The sequence below is a fragment of the Penicillium cataractarum genome, assembly GCF_028827025.1.
Source record: "Penicillium cataractarum strain IBT 29864 chromosome Unknown utg000005l, whole genome shotgun sequence".
Lineage (NCBI taxonomy): Eukaryota > Fungi > Ascomycota > Eurotiomycetes > Eurotiales > Aspergillaceae > Penicillium > Penicillium cataractarum.
In genome coordinates this window covers 4,290,579-4,304,941 of record NW_026622741.1, presented here as the reverse complement: position 1 = coordinate 4,304,941, position 14,363 = coordinate 4,290,579, and the positions used below count along the sequence as shown (strand labels likewise).

The 14,363-nt window shown below is 51.2% G+C and overlaps 6 protein-coding genes across 6 annotated transcripts; 1 reads left to right on the top strand and 5 right to left on the bottom strand.

Annotated features, from left to right (window-relative positions):
* Positions 1-861: 861 nt before the first annotated feature.
* Positions 862-1,823, bottom strand: N7496_007244 (uracil phosphoribosyltransferase; the record flags this gene model as incomplete). Its single annotated transcript, XM_056700173.1, has 3 exons — positions 862-1,295; positions 1,474-1,573; positions 1,647-1,823. The coding sequence occupies 3 exons, from the start codon at positions 1,821-1,823 to the stop codon at positions 862-864; spliced, it is 711 nt and encodes a 236-aa protein (XP_056555586.1).
* A 612-nt stretch (positions 1,824-2,435) lies between these two features.
* On the top strand, positions 2,436-3,911 carry N7496_007243 (FluC/FEX family fluoride channel; the record flags this gene model as incomplete). The annotated part of the gene is made up of 1 exon (XM_056700172.1): positions 2,436-3,911. The coding sequence occupies one exon, from the start codon at positions 2,436-2,438 to the stop codon at positions 3,909-3,911; it is 1,476 nt and encodes a 491-aa protein (XP_056555585.1).
* Positions 3,912-4,213: 302 nt separating this feature from the next.
* Positions 4,214-4,803, bottom strand: N7496_007242 (uncharacterized protein; the record flags this gene model as incomplete). Its single annotated transcript, XM_056700171.1, has 2 exons — positions 4,214-4,461; positions 4,686-4,803. The coding sequence occupies 2 exons, from the start codon at positions 4,801-4,803 to the stop codon at positions 4,214-4,216; spliced, it is 366 nt and encodes a 121-aa protein (XP_056555584.1).
* Positions 4,804-6,151: 1,348 nt separating this feature from the next.
* Positions 6,152-6,472, bottom strand: N7496_007241 (uncharacterized protein; the record flags this gene model as incomplete). The annotated part of the gene is made up of 1 exon (XM_056700170.1): positions 6,152-6,472. One exon carries the CDS (start codon positions 6,470-6,472, stop codon positions 6,152-6,154), a length of 321 nt encoding a protein of 106 aa, XP_056555583.1.
* A 2,198-nt stretch (positions 6,473-8,670) lies between these two features.
* Positions 8,671-10,413, bottom strand: N7496_007240 (putative DNA-directed RNA polymerase III RPC4; the record flags this gene model as incomplete). Its single annotated transcript, XM_056700169.1, has 1 exon — positions 8,671-10,413. The coding sequence occupies one exon, from the start codon at positions 10,411-10,413 to the stop codon at positions 8,671-8,673; it is 1,743 nt and encodes a 580-aa protein (XP_056555582.1).
* A 1,031-nt stretch (positions 10,414-11,444) lies between these two features.
* Positions 11,445-13,473, bottom strand: N7496_007239 (putative C6 finger domain protein; the record flags this gene model as incomplete). Its single annotated transcript, XM_056700168.1, has 2 exons — positions 11,445-12,620; positions 12,745-13,473. 2 exons carry the CDS (start codon positions 13,471-13,473, stop codon positions 11,445-11,447), a joined length of 1,905 nt encoding a protein of 634 aa, XP_056555581.1.
* Between the last annotated feature and the right edge of the window lie 890 nt (positions 13,474-14,363).

The following is a 14,363-nucleotide window of genomic DNA, read 5'->3' as shown; positions in this document are numbered from 1 at the left end:
TCTGCTTTTTTATCTTGGGTTGCATCTTTTCGTTTTTGTGTTTCGTCTCTCTCCCTTCCTCGTTTTCCAACCAGGGAGTCCGGTGTGGTGTTCATTTTGCGCTGTTTTTTTTGGCTCTGCCTCTTCGACACCTGGCTGGACCTGTGTGTTCGTCTCGCACTCGATGGAGTTTTATTATCATCTTTGACTGCCTTGTGCTTTGCGACAAACTCTAGCCCCTAATCGTGCCCCCAGTCAGTCCATCTGCCAGCTTTTTTTGATCTCTTGATACCTTTTGGATGTTGGTTTTTTTCTCCGAGTGTTTTCGCGCTTTCGTCTTTTTGTCTTTTCTTGCGCGTCGTCGTCTCTTCCTCTTATACTTCCGGCCAAGGAGGTTTAAAGGGAGCAAGCTTTGTGCTTGTCGACTCGACCGCTTGTATTCGTTTTTGATTGCATCTGCTTGATTTGAGTGATTTGATACTGCGCTATGTCTTGGCCCCCCGCCTTGCGATCTGCTTGCAATCTGGTTTTTCTTTTCACATTGGATTTTCCTCGGCATTTTGGTTCAGCATTTGGTTTCACCTGCACATGTTTATTTGATGGTTTTTCATTTATCTTTACCTTATTTCCATGTACTATACGTAATTGATGAATACAACATTTTGGCGGGGATAAGCTTTTCTACTGTAGACACTTGCAACGTAGGACAAAGGGTTCAACTTGTTTAGTCATTTCATTGAATTCAACCTTGTCTTTTCATAGTTGGAGCTATAGTTCGATACTAATTTGAGTCAATCCGAAATATCCCCAGTCTCTTTCTCTCCTCTAATAACCCCATTCTTGACTTCCAAGTAAACAACAACCATTTCCCTCATTCTACCTCTACTTTCCAAGCGCAACAAACAACCGATCTCCAATATCCCCAACACCCGGCACAATCATCCCCTTCTCATTAACCTTCTCATCCACCGCACCCACCCAAACCTGCACCCCCTCCCAACTCTCCGCGACCCTCTTCACCCCCTCCATACTCGCCAACACACTAATCATAATAACCCGCTGCACGCCCCAGTCCCGGAGTGTCTGGATTGCCGCATCGGCGGTGGCACCCGTCGCGATAATGGGGTCCAGAAGAACGGCGAGCGTCGAGGCTGCGGTGTTGGTGGTTGGGTTTGTGGAAGCGGGGCTGGAAGGGGAGAGGGCGGATTTGTGGAAGGGGAGGTTATTGTAGTATTCTACTGGTTGGAGGCCGACGGGTTCGCGGAAGAGGCCGAGATGGTAGATTGGGACGGCGGTGGGGAGGAGGGATGTTATGGCTGTGAGGGGGAGGAGCAGTTGTTAGGCGTAGGGACTGGTGTATGTTTGTTTGGTGGTTGGGTGGAGTGGAGATTGGGCGGGGAAATGGGGATAAGGGTGGGTATTGGGTAAAGTGGATGTTGGATATCATAGATATCCCATGATAGAAATAATATAGCAAAGAAGAATATATCATACCATCAACCATACCCAGTCCAGATCTCAGAATAGGTACCAGAGCCAGATCTGACGGGTCAATGCTGGAGGTTTCGTATTCCACGCCGAGAGGGGTGCGGTCCTGTAGGGTTGGCCATGTTAGACAATGGACAACAGCAACTTATTTAGGCTCTATTCCAAGATAATAAACGTACAGTGCCGGTCTTTGTCAATGTCAGTCCCTGGGCAAAAGCTTCCACACCCAGGATAGATGCAATCTCCTCGACCAGCGCCCTTGTCTCGCGCGGGGTGGTGCTCTGCGAGCGAAGCTGAGAGAGCTTCGCCTGGAGGCAGGGGTGGGTGGAGATGTGGACGTTTGATGGGAGAGACATTGTCAGAGTAACTGAAAATTGGAAAGATTGATAAAGAGGAAGAGAAGAGGAATAGGAAAGAAGGAAGAGTATATGAATGAGGAGGTGTAGGTTAGTTAAAAAGGATGCGGAGGAGCGGAGAGAGCGGTGTTTCTTATCTGCCTTATCTTCCCCCCCCCCGCTTGGCTTGGGGGTTATTGTCGGCTGGCAATGTGACATTAGGGAGGAATTAGCTGCAGCTTTTTAGTTTCTGCTAGCTAATTTAGTTATTCTGGGTGCTGGAGCTATGGTAGTACAGGTATTCCCCTCTAGGACCTCGGTTGGGTTCTGTAGCTTGCCTATGCTTGTAGCTTGTACTTGCAGAGCTTCCAGCCACGACTGTCATAATTATTAACCTTTGACAAAAGAAATCACAACTTACTCGACTATTATCCGAATAATCTAATCATAATCACTTTCTCTTCTGTTATATTGCATGTCTACTAAACCTTGTTCTGTAATGCCCCGAGTATAGCCACCGATGACGATTGCCAATCGCCGCGCTATCAGCTCCACCGCAAACTCCACTTTTTTAGTTCATTTTTCCTCCTCGCGCTGTGAGAATCAATCTTCACCTCTCCTCCAAGCTCGAGCATGGCGCCTCTGACCGAGTCAGGCCTCCCCAGGCTATCGGCAGGTTCTGAACAAGATGCCGACCCCCGATTGACCGAGACTATGGCCCCAGAGCCTGTCGAACGCGTCCCCCCGCAGCGCGCTCGCTGGTATACAACAGAGCAGCCCTGCTCCCGAGACGAGGCCGTCGCGCCCATACAAGCTCAAACACCGACGCCCGTGCAGCTCTCAGGAACCACTGCAGACCCCGAGAAAGATGCAGACCCAGCCTTGACCGAAACTCTCGCACCACAACCCGTCTCCCCAGTCTCCTCCCACCGGCAAAGATGGTACTCCCCCGAGCAAGAGCCCGAAGCCGTCGCGCCAGAGCCTGCGCCAACACCAGCGCCAGCAGGCAAAGCGCCCTCCGAACCACTCTCCAAACATGCAACCCAACTCTACACAATCTCCTACCTAATATTCTTCTCCCTCCTCGGCACCCTCGCCCGCCTAGGCCTCCAAGCCCTAACATTCTACACGGGCGCCCCGGTCGTGACGGGCGTCCTCTGGGCCAACGTCACGGGTAGTCTAATAATGGGCTTCCTAACCGAAGACAAGAACCTTTTCCAACAAGAATGGGGCAAACCCACGACCCCGCCACCAAAAGACACCCACGAAGCCGCCCAGCATGCGAAAAACCACAAAGCCGTGAAAAAGACTATCCCACTCTACATCGGCCTGACAACCGGCTTCTGCGGATGCTGTACCTCTTTCTCGAGCTTCATGCGCGACGTCTTTCTCGCGCTGGCAAATGCCCTGCCAGATCCGTCTCTACCGGCCGGCGCAGGAATCGCATCCCGCAATGGCGGGTATAGTTTCATGGCGCTCGTCGCTGTGTTGCTACTCACCGTGTCGCTGAGTCTATCAGCGTTGATTTTCGGCGCACATCTCGCGCTGGGTCTGGCGCGGGTTACGCCTACCGTGCCATTCGCGCTGACGCGCCGCGTCGTAGACCGTGTCATGGCCCCTCTAGCCTGGGGCTGCTGGCTCGGCGCCGTATTCCTAGCGATCTGGCCACCGGACCGACACGGCGCGGATACCTGGCGCGGACGAGCAGTGTTTGCACTGGTATTCGCGCCACTGGGGTGTCTGGGCCGATTCTACATATCCATGCTACTGAATAGCAGGGTCCCCTCGTTCCCGTTGGGGACGTTTGCGGTAAACATGCTCGGCACGGTGGTAGAAGGATTATGCTATGATTTGCAGCATGTCTCTGGTCTAGGTGCCGTGGTGCCGGCGGCGTTGACGGGGTGTCAGGTTTTGCAGGGTGTTATGGATGGGTTTTGTGGGAGTTTGACGACGATTAGTACGTGGGTGGCGGAGCTGAATGGGGTTGCGAAGAGGAGACATGCGTATTTTTATGGGGTTGTTAGTGTTATGGGTGGATTGGGATTTTTGGTGGTTATTATGGGGAGTTTGTTGTGGACTAGAGGGTTTGATGAGCCGGTTTGTGGGTGAGGATGTTTGTAGATTTTATACCCTTTGTATCATATTGGAGCGTAGATGTATACCCTTTTATATAGGTGTCTATATCATTGTAATCGAGAGTAAAGTTATATTCAACATGCCCCATGCCAGTAGATACAAGAAACAAATACAACTCGTCCAAACCAAGCCAATACTCCAATATCAAAACCCTGATACCGGTCATAGCCAGTATGAAGCAAAAGATACGCCCATCATCAATCTCATAATCCGTCATTGAAGCGTAACATCCAATCATCAAGTCATAATCACCCTCCCATCCCCATATCTTAATATCACAAAAGATCCCCTCTCCCTTTCCTTCCCATCCCCAATCCCAACCCATTAACCCGATCCCCAGATATTCCATATCGATCAACCACCTTCTCATAAACACGGTCACCCCCATAACCCGGAACCGCACTCATTTTCCTATCAAAATGCAGCCCATTCGTCGTGGATAGGGTATCTGGTAGAGCTGCGGTGCGGCTTTTCAGGGCTTTGCGGCGGGCGAGGTCTTCTTCTTGGGTGCGGAATTGGACTCCTGTTGAACATTAGTATGAGCGTATAAGGTATGTGGATTGAGATAGACAGGTGTTGGGTGGGCATGTAAAGGAAAGAGGCAAGTTTAGCAGAGAAAGGTAGTATGCATAGTAGACGAGAATATCGATGAGAGTATGATAGAAATAAAAATCCACAATACTCTACCCTTAATATGGAAAAATAGAGTAGGTAGAATGTTACACAACATGAGAATCTTATACTTACGTCTCCAAATAACCAAGTAAATAACCATGGTCACCACACAAGCCCCGATAAACGCAAACATAATACCCAGTTCCCGGCCCAGCGAGGACACGGGCGTATACTCGGGATATTGAGTCATGATATACTCTGCGATAATCTTCCCGCGAAGATCAGAGCCCTTTCCGATATTGGCAGAGTCGTGGGATTCCGTATACGTGCGTCTTTTCGAGGCACGTGAGTTTGGTTATTAGTCGTTCTCCGTATCCTTCCGTTCTTGGTGGCTTATCGGAGGGTAGGTAACAAGCACTTTGCAGATCTAAATGCATATGCAGATACAAATACAGAATAGAGATGGAAATAGAGATCAAGATGGCGATGAAACAAGTTGGAGAAAGGTGGAGGTGTGGAGAGTCGGGCGTCGGTGGTTTTGGGGGCTGAACTCAGCCTCAGCCTCAGCCAAGCAAAATGGCCGAGTCGAGGGTTGGCCCCGTGTTGGGGGCTAATTAGAGTTAATTTGGGGGCTGGAGGATGTGGTGGCTTCTTGAATGAAAGAATTAGATGTACTAAGCTTTGTCTTGGCTGAAAGGGTTGGTAGATATTGATGGGATGGAAGTACCATATTGTATGTAGTTTGAACGGAGTACTTTGTGAGCTATCGAGGTGAACAAACAAAGAAACCTGCGTGCTTGCACTCGGATAGACCTATAGGGGTTTCTGTGGGTTTGGAATACTACATTGGACTAGTATTGTTTGATTCACTTGTCCTCACAGTATGTCTACTACTACGAAGTACTTTTGACAAAGTCGGGGAAAAAAAAGTGTGTCATCAATTCTCGTATATACACACATTAAATCCGATCAAGTCCACGGTTCAATCATGGCCCCAAGATCGGTATCCATATAAACAAAGCGTCCCCAAGATAAGTAATGTAGGGTAGGTATCATGTACAAACATGCAATCTCTATACTCCCCCGTCCAGCCTATCTGCCACCATTACAATGAATGCAGTCGACTGATGGCAAGGATAGTAGACGAGGGAAATGCAATAGTGCTCAAAAGAATCCCCATGCCCGGGCTCTCGCATAAGAACACAGACATAGCCCGGGCCATGGATGCAAAATGTATAGTCAAAATGAAGATGAAGGTGTATAAAGATGAAGTCGCTGAATGTCGCCAAAAGCAGCAGGAGAAGAATATCGAAGGATTAAAGGTGATAAAAGGCAAGGAGGGGCGTGAAGAAGTTCCCGGGCCGAGATGAGAAGAAATCGGATCAAGGTTCGGGGTGAAAATGTTGTAGAATCGGAATCAAAAGTTTAGGTCGGAGGGCGCGTATTTCACGTATCGTGTCGGGAGTGTTCAAAGGTATCGAATAGTTGAGGTGTGGAGAAGTCGAAAGGAAGCGTAAGAAGAAGAAAAAGAAGAGGATATTGAAGACCGCCAAGAAGAGGTGGCAGTCGCAGTCTAGACTAGACTCGACATCACTGGCTTATCCCAGCATCACTGCCGCCAGCGCCGTGCAGGTCAAGCCAATCGCCATGCCAATCCACGGCGTTTGGCCCAGTGAACCTTCACTGCGAGCCTGGAGGATATGCCTAGCCTCGCGCTTGTCAATAGTGACTATCGTCGCGTCCGAATCCACGATGGACTTCCGTTGTTGATGTCTATTAGGCTCCGGTATCGTGGCAAAAGGCGAGCGCTGAGCCAGAATATTGGAGTTGTGTGCGATCTCGACATTGGCGCGAGGAAGTGAATCGGCGAGGACGGCGGCGGGCGCGAGAGCCGCCAGGAAGACAGTTGAGGGTTTCATAGTGTGTGGTATGTAGAAATGTGTCCGTTCCGATCGGGGGAAAAGGTTGTCTTTCTTTTTCTCTTATCGTCCTTGTGTGGTGGCGGGGGAGAAGAGATGTTTGGAGGACTGCGCGCGAAACAAGCAACGCCAAGGAGGTGCGGGTCGTCGTGGGGGGAGGTTGGTAGTTGGCGAGGCAACAGGAGATAGGGGGGCGAGGGAGGATGAGGATGGAGAGGACCCTTTTCTATGTATACTCCAAAGTTTTGAGGTGAAAATGCGAGGAAGAAAGAGGGAGGTGGATGGTTTTAGGGGGGGCGGATTTGAAGAAGAAATCAGGGGGGGCCAAAAGCCAAAAAAAGACGGAAAAGGAAGAAAAAAGTGACGGTCCGGATGGATTCACGGGAGCCGCACGGGCTTGGAAACTTTGTTTCTCTGCTTGAATTTGCTTTTTTGCTTTTTGACTTCAGGGGAGATCACAGGGGTAATTTGTAGTTGAAGATATTATTCTGTGCGATATTCTAATCACCAACTCTTTCAACAACACCACAAAACAAGAGAAGAAGAAAAAAAGAAAGAAGCTGGTGATGAAGCAATTCTCAGGGCGGGCCCTTCATTGGACGAGCCACGGGTCGCCTCAAGAAACTGGAACTTCAGGGACTCTTAGCCCCGTGGAGACACGCCACTTGATATCCATCGAGTCTGATTGGTGATCAACTCAAGTTGAAACTGGACTGGAACCAATGGGACTTGGATCCCCTGGCTTCCTGGTAAAATAATAAAATTACCTTTCTTGACAGCCAACGACGCAGTTCCAGCTTCATCCTCTGTGCCAAAAATTCAGGGAAGTTGGAACTACCGACTAGTCTATACTCTATCCTGTATAGTTCTCATCCCGTAGTCTCCTCCGACCGAGATAGGCCCCGGTCTAGACTACTGGCCATCTTGGGTGGATTTCATTCTTATTATCGGGCCTTGGCAGGAGAAAGCCCCTATCACTATTACTATTACGAACGGAGTACTCCGTATACTAATCCTGTATAATGGCTAGACCTCCTCCGTACGACTCGACGTCGATCACCACACTCCAATATACCCTGATGATTCCACCACCCACTGCGATGGTGTGATTGCCCGAAGCCGTTTTCCCCCTGCAGGTCTCGGTAGGCAAGGCCCGTCACGGCCTCCCAGCCACACTCAATACTAATACCACACCACTCGTAATAATACCACTCCTCGCTGGCAATATTCAAGTCTTGGCTATAATTAAGTCCATCTCACATGTATTCCGTGCCTCTGCTATAGAGGAGCCCCGACCAGCGGCACGGCACGGCGCGCTGTAAGGGTCGTCTACCTCGCTAGGTCGCCTGTTCACTGCACCAAATACTATATTTAGGGTACTTGGTATTAACGCCTTAATCGCGAGGGATAGGTATACAAAAGCGACAATACTGTAAGAGTCCCATATCACGGCTAACTCCTGCCCAGTCTATCCGGAGTACAGTAGTCCAGAAGAGTCTGCACCAGCCCTACCCATTTATCCTGCGAGATAAATGGATCGAGCTTGAGATTGGACTATTCCATAGGTATAGTTCTATACTCTCGAACAATTTATATCATGGGCCTACATGGTTAAGTTGATTCAACAGATATATGGACTATGTCTTGTAACGTACCTGCAGAGATATATGTATTTTCCTGTTCAGGTCTCTTGGGTAAAATCTCCAACCACAAATTATCTCGAGGGATCCCTGACCAAGTTAAGAGTGTCGGTACTACTTTGCTTTTTAGAATGTAAATTAAATTCTTATACCTGAAGTACTTATACTCGACAACTGTAGAAAAATTATGGATAATGTTCCAGAAAAGATGGGATGAATTAAAGTGGGACACAGGACCGAGTCGACCAATCAGAGCGCCAAAAGAAAGCTTATTCCGGACATCAAGAGAATCATCCATGGGTTATCTTCAACGGGCCGTCTACTCGACCATATACTTTAGATTTAAAGTATGAGATGAATACTGATCATGAGACCAGTCTTACAATACAACGTTATAGACAGTGGAAAAAAGTTATGTTCCCTGCAACCAATAAACATCCATCTTTTTATTCATAGCTCAATCCCAATCCATCTACCAACGCCGAGAATGAACAAGCATGCCTACCACGGTACCACCGCAGTTTCAACTGGAAGTGCTCGAGGCCATGTAAAACCCCATTACAGCATTTCATCCCAGTTCGGCATCACCGTAAACTTCCCACAGAGCTCACCCATGGACCACACCCGATTCTCACTATCATCCTTCGGCGGCGCCCCATCTTCTTCCTCCGGCGGACTCGACACGATCAGCGCCTCCTGCACAAAGTCCACCGTCGTCGCGCGGTCCAAGTCAAAGCTGATACCGCCCCAGTCGAGGGTTACCCGGCCGGATTTGTGTACATTCAGTTTACCCACGCGACCGGCAGGGAGGGCCCAGTCTGTGGCGGCTGTGATGACCTTTGCTGTTTCGGTAGCGTTTTCGTCGACGACTTGGACTTCATCGGCTTCGGGCTTAACTTGGGGTTCGGTTTGGCGGGTGACTTGGTTCTCGGCTGCGTCGGTGGAGGGTTGCGATGTGGAGACGTCAGGGATGGTGAGGTTGGGGGTCATTGGGGGGAATTGCATGAGGAAGAGTTGGCCCAGTAGTGCTTGGTTGGTGGTCTTATCTTCAACATCTTCTTCTTCCTCGTTTTCGTCCTGGGTTTCCGTGGTGGGTTCCGGTGCGGATTCGCCATCGGCGGTTGGTTCGGCTTCGGTGGGTGCCGTTTCTGTGGTCTTCTGGATCTCTTCGTAGTATAGTAGAGTGCGGACGTGATTCAGATCCTCCAGGTGACGATCGTACTCATCAATCTCCTCCTTAGTGCGGAGAAGTTCCCGCGGATCTCGAGTAACTTTGACGGGTGGCAATGCCTCGACGGGCTCGGGTTCAGGCTGTACCGGTTCGGGTGTCGCAATGTCTCGAGGGCTGGACACCTTTCGTCGGACACGGAGCTTTTGTGTCGGTAGGAAGCCGTCATCATCGTGAGGCACGTCGGCCATAGGAGTATCGTCATCGTCCACAGGTTCCGGCTTCACACGAGGCTCTTCCACCGGCGGCTGGGTAGCAGCAACCTTGGCCTTCTCCTCTGCGACCTTGGCCTCTTCGGCCTTTTGACGAATCTCCTCCGTTCTGGCAGTGCTAGACTCCATATTCACACTGATAACCCGCTCCTCATGCTGAAGACGAGTCACACGAACAGGCCGCAAGCCATCGCGCGAGCGAATTGGCATTTTGCCCTTGATCTGTCGTGAATCGTCCTCGTCCTCATCCTCTTCACTCTCGAGACCAATCCGGTCAATGCTGACCCGCAATCCTTCATCGTCATCCTCATCCGAGTCATAATCCATCCCATGACTTCCACCACTAGTTCCAGATCGGAACCGGCTCCGAGCACCACCACCATAACCACCAGGACCCGAAGCGCCACCGCGACCCCGCCGCGCACCTCCAAAGCCAGATCCAAAAGGTCCATTCGCACCCATACCCATCGGTCCACCACGACCACGGAAAGCACCGCGACCACCACGATTCCCACGACCACGCTGAATAGCCGCAGCCTCTCGCAATCGCTCATTAAGCCGTTCCTGCTCACGCTTCTCGATCGCGTCACGCTCTTCTTTGCTTCGGCGCATCACGGCCTTGGGCTTGTATTTCATCACCGGCTTTGCTTGTTCGCCGCCAAGAGCGGAGGGTGGTCGACTTGCTGGAGGGATACTCCCAGAGGGTTTGCGACTCTTCAATGACTGTAGGCGCTGTACGGGACGACCGGCTGGACCGGGGGTTGCGCTGGGAGTTGTGTTGGAATCGGTGGCATTTTGAGAGGTAGGTGTCGCGCCTGCCGATGTGGGAGCTGCGCGACGAGCGCTGGCTTTGGGAGGCATCGTGTGCTTCGTTGCGCGGGCAAGACGCCGCTGGCGTCCCGCTTTTCAAGAGGTAGGAAGGTGTTATGAGCTCCTCAGAGCATTGACTGGTATTCCTGTGTAGAATCAAGCTAGAGTTTATAAAACCAAGGTGATTCGACAGAAATTAGGCGAGAACTTCAAGGTAGTGATTTTCAATGTCCCAAGAAAAAAAGTTGCGGTCATCTTCGGAGTCAAAAATGCTGCGGGGCCTTCTGCCTGGCCACACCGCCTTTGTATACTACAATCACGTGATATTGGTCCATAGAAGCGGCCAAGTACAAGTAGAGGGATGAGTCTGAAATAGAGACAGAAGCTCGAGAGTGGAATACAAAACTATTGACAAAGGCTTGCATTCATTCCCAAACGACTAAAACCACAAACAAAAAGCCATGACATCTTATACAGCCCGTGCCAGCGCCTGCATCCTCCGCTCACACCGGATGTAGTTATATATCCGCAGTACATGCTGGCCACCATAGCCCTCGCCATGCCGTCAAACAGAACGAACAAAAACCCAAGCAGAAGCAAAGATGAACAAGAAGACTAGTGGCATCGAGTTTGAAGGAGTGAATGGGAAGTGACAAGAACTGAAAAGTTAGGTAAATAGTAACCCACAAACACAGACGCCGAAAAGAGATAGGCACACAAAAACAACAGATCAACCCGCTGGACTTTGTATGAATGAGGCGTGAGCCTAAAAAGAGAGTGTAGGAAGGTAGGGAGCTGTGATAAGGAGCGTTGAATCTCCCAGCCGACGCTAGTATGGATGATGATGATGATGTCAAATCAGGGAAAGTGTGGTGAGAGGATGATAAAAGGGAGTGGCCATGTTGGAGGGTTGGTGAGACTCGTAGGTGCCCAATGGCCCTTCGAGAGAGAGAGAGAGAGAGAGAGAGAACATCCGAGGAAGAAATAAGTTGTAAATGGTAAAGTGTTAGAAACCCAATAAACCCCGTCCTATTAACAAGAGGAAAGGTCACTCCAAGAAAGATATGAGATGAAGAGGGCGACTAGCGCTTCCTCTTCTTGTTCTTGTCCACAAGGTCTGCATCGACTAGAGGTGTACCTGGCATCGGTGGCAGCTCATGTCCCTCGTCTTCTACCCCGTCGGCGTTCTTCTTGACAGGAACACCCATGTGACGACCATAGCGACCCTTGCGACCGTTGCCTTCATCCTCGCTGACACAGCCTTCAATGCCAATCCCCGCATCCTTGCAACGTCCACAAGGGCGCTGGCGATCGCAGCCCTTCTTACTCTTGCGACAGCGTTGGCAGCGAGGCTTAGTAGAGAGATCCTCCTCATCGGCACCAAGCTGGTGCTGAAAGTTGACAGAGCCACCAGACACCTTGCGGGAGGAGCTTGGGCTGAGAGGTGGTACCGGTGCCGTGGACTTGTCGGACGGCTTGCGCACGGTAGCAAGATTGCTCTTGCTCTTGGTCTGCTTGGCCAATGGCTTGGGGGCACGAGCCTTGGCGGACGTTGGACGGCTCTTGGGCTTCTTTGCCTTGGGAGCAAACTCTTTATACAAGACGTCCTCCTCGCCTTCGCTCTTGATGCCATCGTCAATGCCATCAGAGCTGTGATCACTGCTGTCCGCGCTGGGAAGGATATCATCCAAGCGCTTATGGTGGCGCTTTATAGCGCCAGGTGGCAGCATCGGGCTCGAGTCAAGTCTGCGACGAGCAGGAAGGTCATCCTCCTCTTCGCTAAAGTCTTCACCGTCGCTCGTAGCGCCAGTGGAAGAAGCGGCGTCGGCAACACCACTGAAGGCATCATCGAGCGTTGAGGCTGATGTGCGACCATGAGAGAAGTTCGATGCATCGCCTAGACGAATCAATTGCATTGCGACATCTTCATCGGAGATGCAGCTTGCGATGGTGGGGTCGGGGGTCGGCAAGATGCCATGGCTGCTCACGCGCGCACCGGAATTGCTATACGGCACTCGATGCGCATGGTCGGGAACCATGGGTGTCGCATACACAGTATTGCGCCCTGACTGGGTGCCATATTCACTGTGTCCATAGCTTTGTGGCGACGGCAGCGCTTGCTGATAGTTATATGGGCGGTGGGTGGGACGGGCAAATGGAGAGCCAGCGCCTTCTTGTCCCACCGAGCGACGTTGAGGAGAGATGGAGGAGGTTGAGGTAGTGAGGGGGACTTGGGGAGGAGCGAAGAGGGGGAGTTCCTAAAAGAAAAGAGTGGGTATTAGAACACAAGCGATCATTGAAAATACACAAATGGAAATCCGGAAGAAGTGAAAGAGAGAGAAAAAAAGGCAAAGGCGCAATGGGGGGGAATTTTCTACTTACCGAGCTGTCAAACTTGGGTCGTTTGCGACGACCATCTTGAAGTATATTTTCCATACTTATGTCGGAGCTGGCGAAGGTGTCGCCGCGTGCTTTGCGACTGTAAGTGGACTCGCTGTCGCTTAGTCCACCTTCCTCGTCGGGATACCCGGCATGGCTGGATCCGCGACTCTTCAGACCACTGCGAGAACCCTGCTTGTGCTGAGAAGCGCTGCGGAGACTCCGATTCGAGGGAGAGGTGCTGCGCTTCCTTGCGAGACGTGAGGATGGTCGCGATGGCTGATCCATGACGGGGACCATGCCGTCGGTCATCTGAAACGGCTCGCCCAAGCTAGGGCGCTTGCGCTCTGTGGGATAGCCGCCGTAACAGGAATCCCCAAATGATTGAATGGGAATGACTCTGACATATACAGTCCCATTATTCTTCAAGTTTTCATACCTTGCGATGAGAGTGGTCCCATGTTCATCTTCGAAGCTCACTCCACTGGCAGTGCCATCGTAGATGCCATAGAAATTTTTGACCGTAGTGACGATGGAATCGGTAGTGTCATGAGGGTATATCTGCACGCGCATCGGAATCCGGGCCCGCACCTTGGAGTTCTCATCCAGGAGAAGCTCGAAGGCGACGTTCTTGGGGACCGGGTTCCTCAACAACTGATCTCGGGAAGAGACCTCCGCCAGAGCCGCCGGTTCAGCCAGGCCAGAAAGCCCTTCAAGCTGAGCGGCTTGCATGCTGGGCAGGTCCAGAAGAAAAGGAAGTAGAGAGAGAGGCCTCTGCTTGCTATACCGATGACTGCATCAACCCACTGCTCGTGTATGATAGAAGGGAAGCGAGAGGACGGGACCCATGACCGGGGGGAAGCGACAGGAAGGGTCTGAAGTGTAGAGGCAGTGGGAGAGGGGGAAGTTTTTCCATCTCACCTACCACAATTCTAGGATTCGGCAAGGTCGACAAGTGGATGGACCACTTTCGGGTTGATGATGTTGGGAAAAGGTGGACGCAGGGCTTTTTCGATGGGAATGGAGGGGAATCCGTCTGTCGCAACACCAGAACCGAGAATGAACCGGGACGAGGACTGCGGCGGTTCACCTAGGAGAGAAGACCACGAATATTAGTACAATGGCCATTCCAGCAGTTCGAATTCGCATTCAAGATGGGTTTAGATGCGATAGACGATGGATGGATGGTCATTCGCTAGCCGAGTCCGGCCGACCTGGGGGAGAAGCGGGCTTGGGGAGAGAGGTCCAGCGACGAGGACTCGGAAGAGGATGGAGGAGGGTTATAGACATACCTAGCACGAATGACCCTGATTCCAACCGAGTCGCAGGGATGTGGGATATCCAAGACGGGGTGGAGGAAAGGTCGATGGGTGGAGTGGAAGAGTGTGGACGAGGGGATTGTCGTGGTTGACTCTACGAAGCGCTGGGGCTATGTCAGCGGTGGCCCAGTAGCCGAAACGAAGGAAACCAGTGTTCAGGAACGAGTCGGGGAGAGGCACGGGCAACGGAGGACGATGATACCCAAATAATGACGAGGATTGGTTGGCGAGGGAGGGAGGGAAGTCGAACTGGGATAGAAGGAGGAGAAGGTTGAAGGTTGACGAGGGTTCGACCAGTAGGTG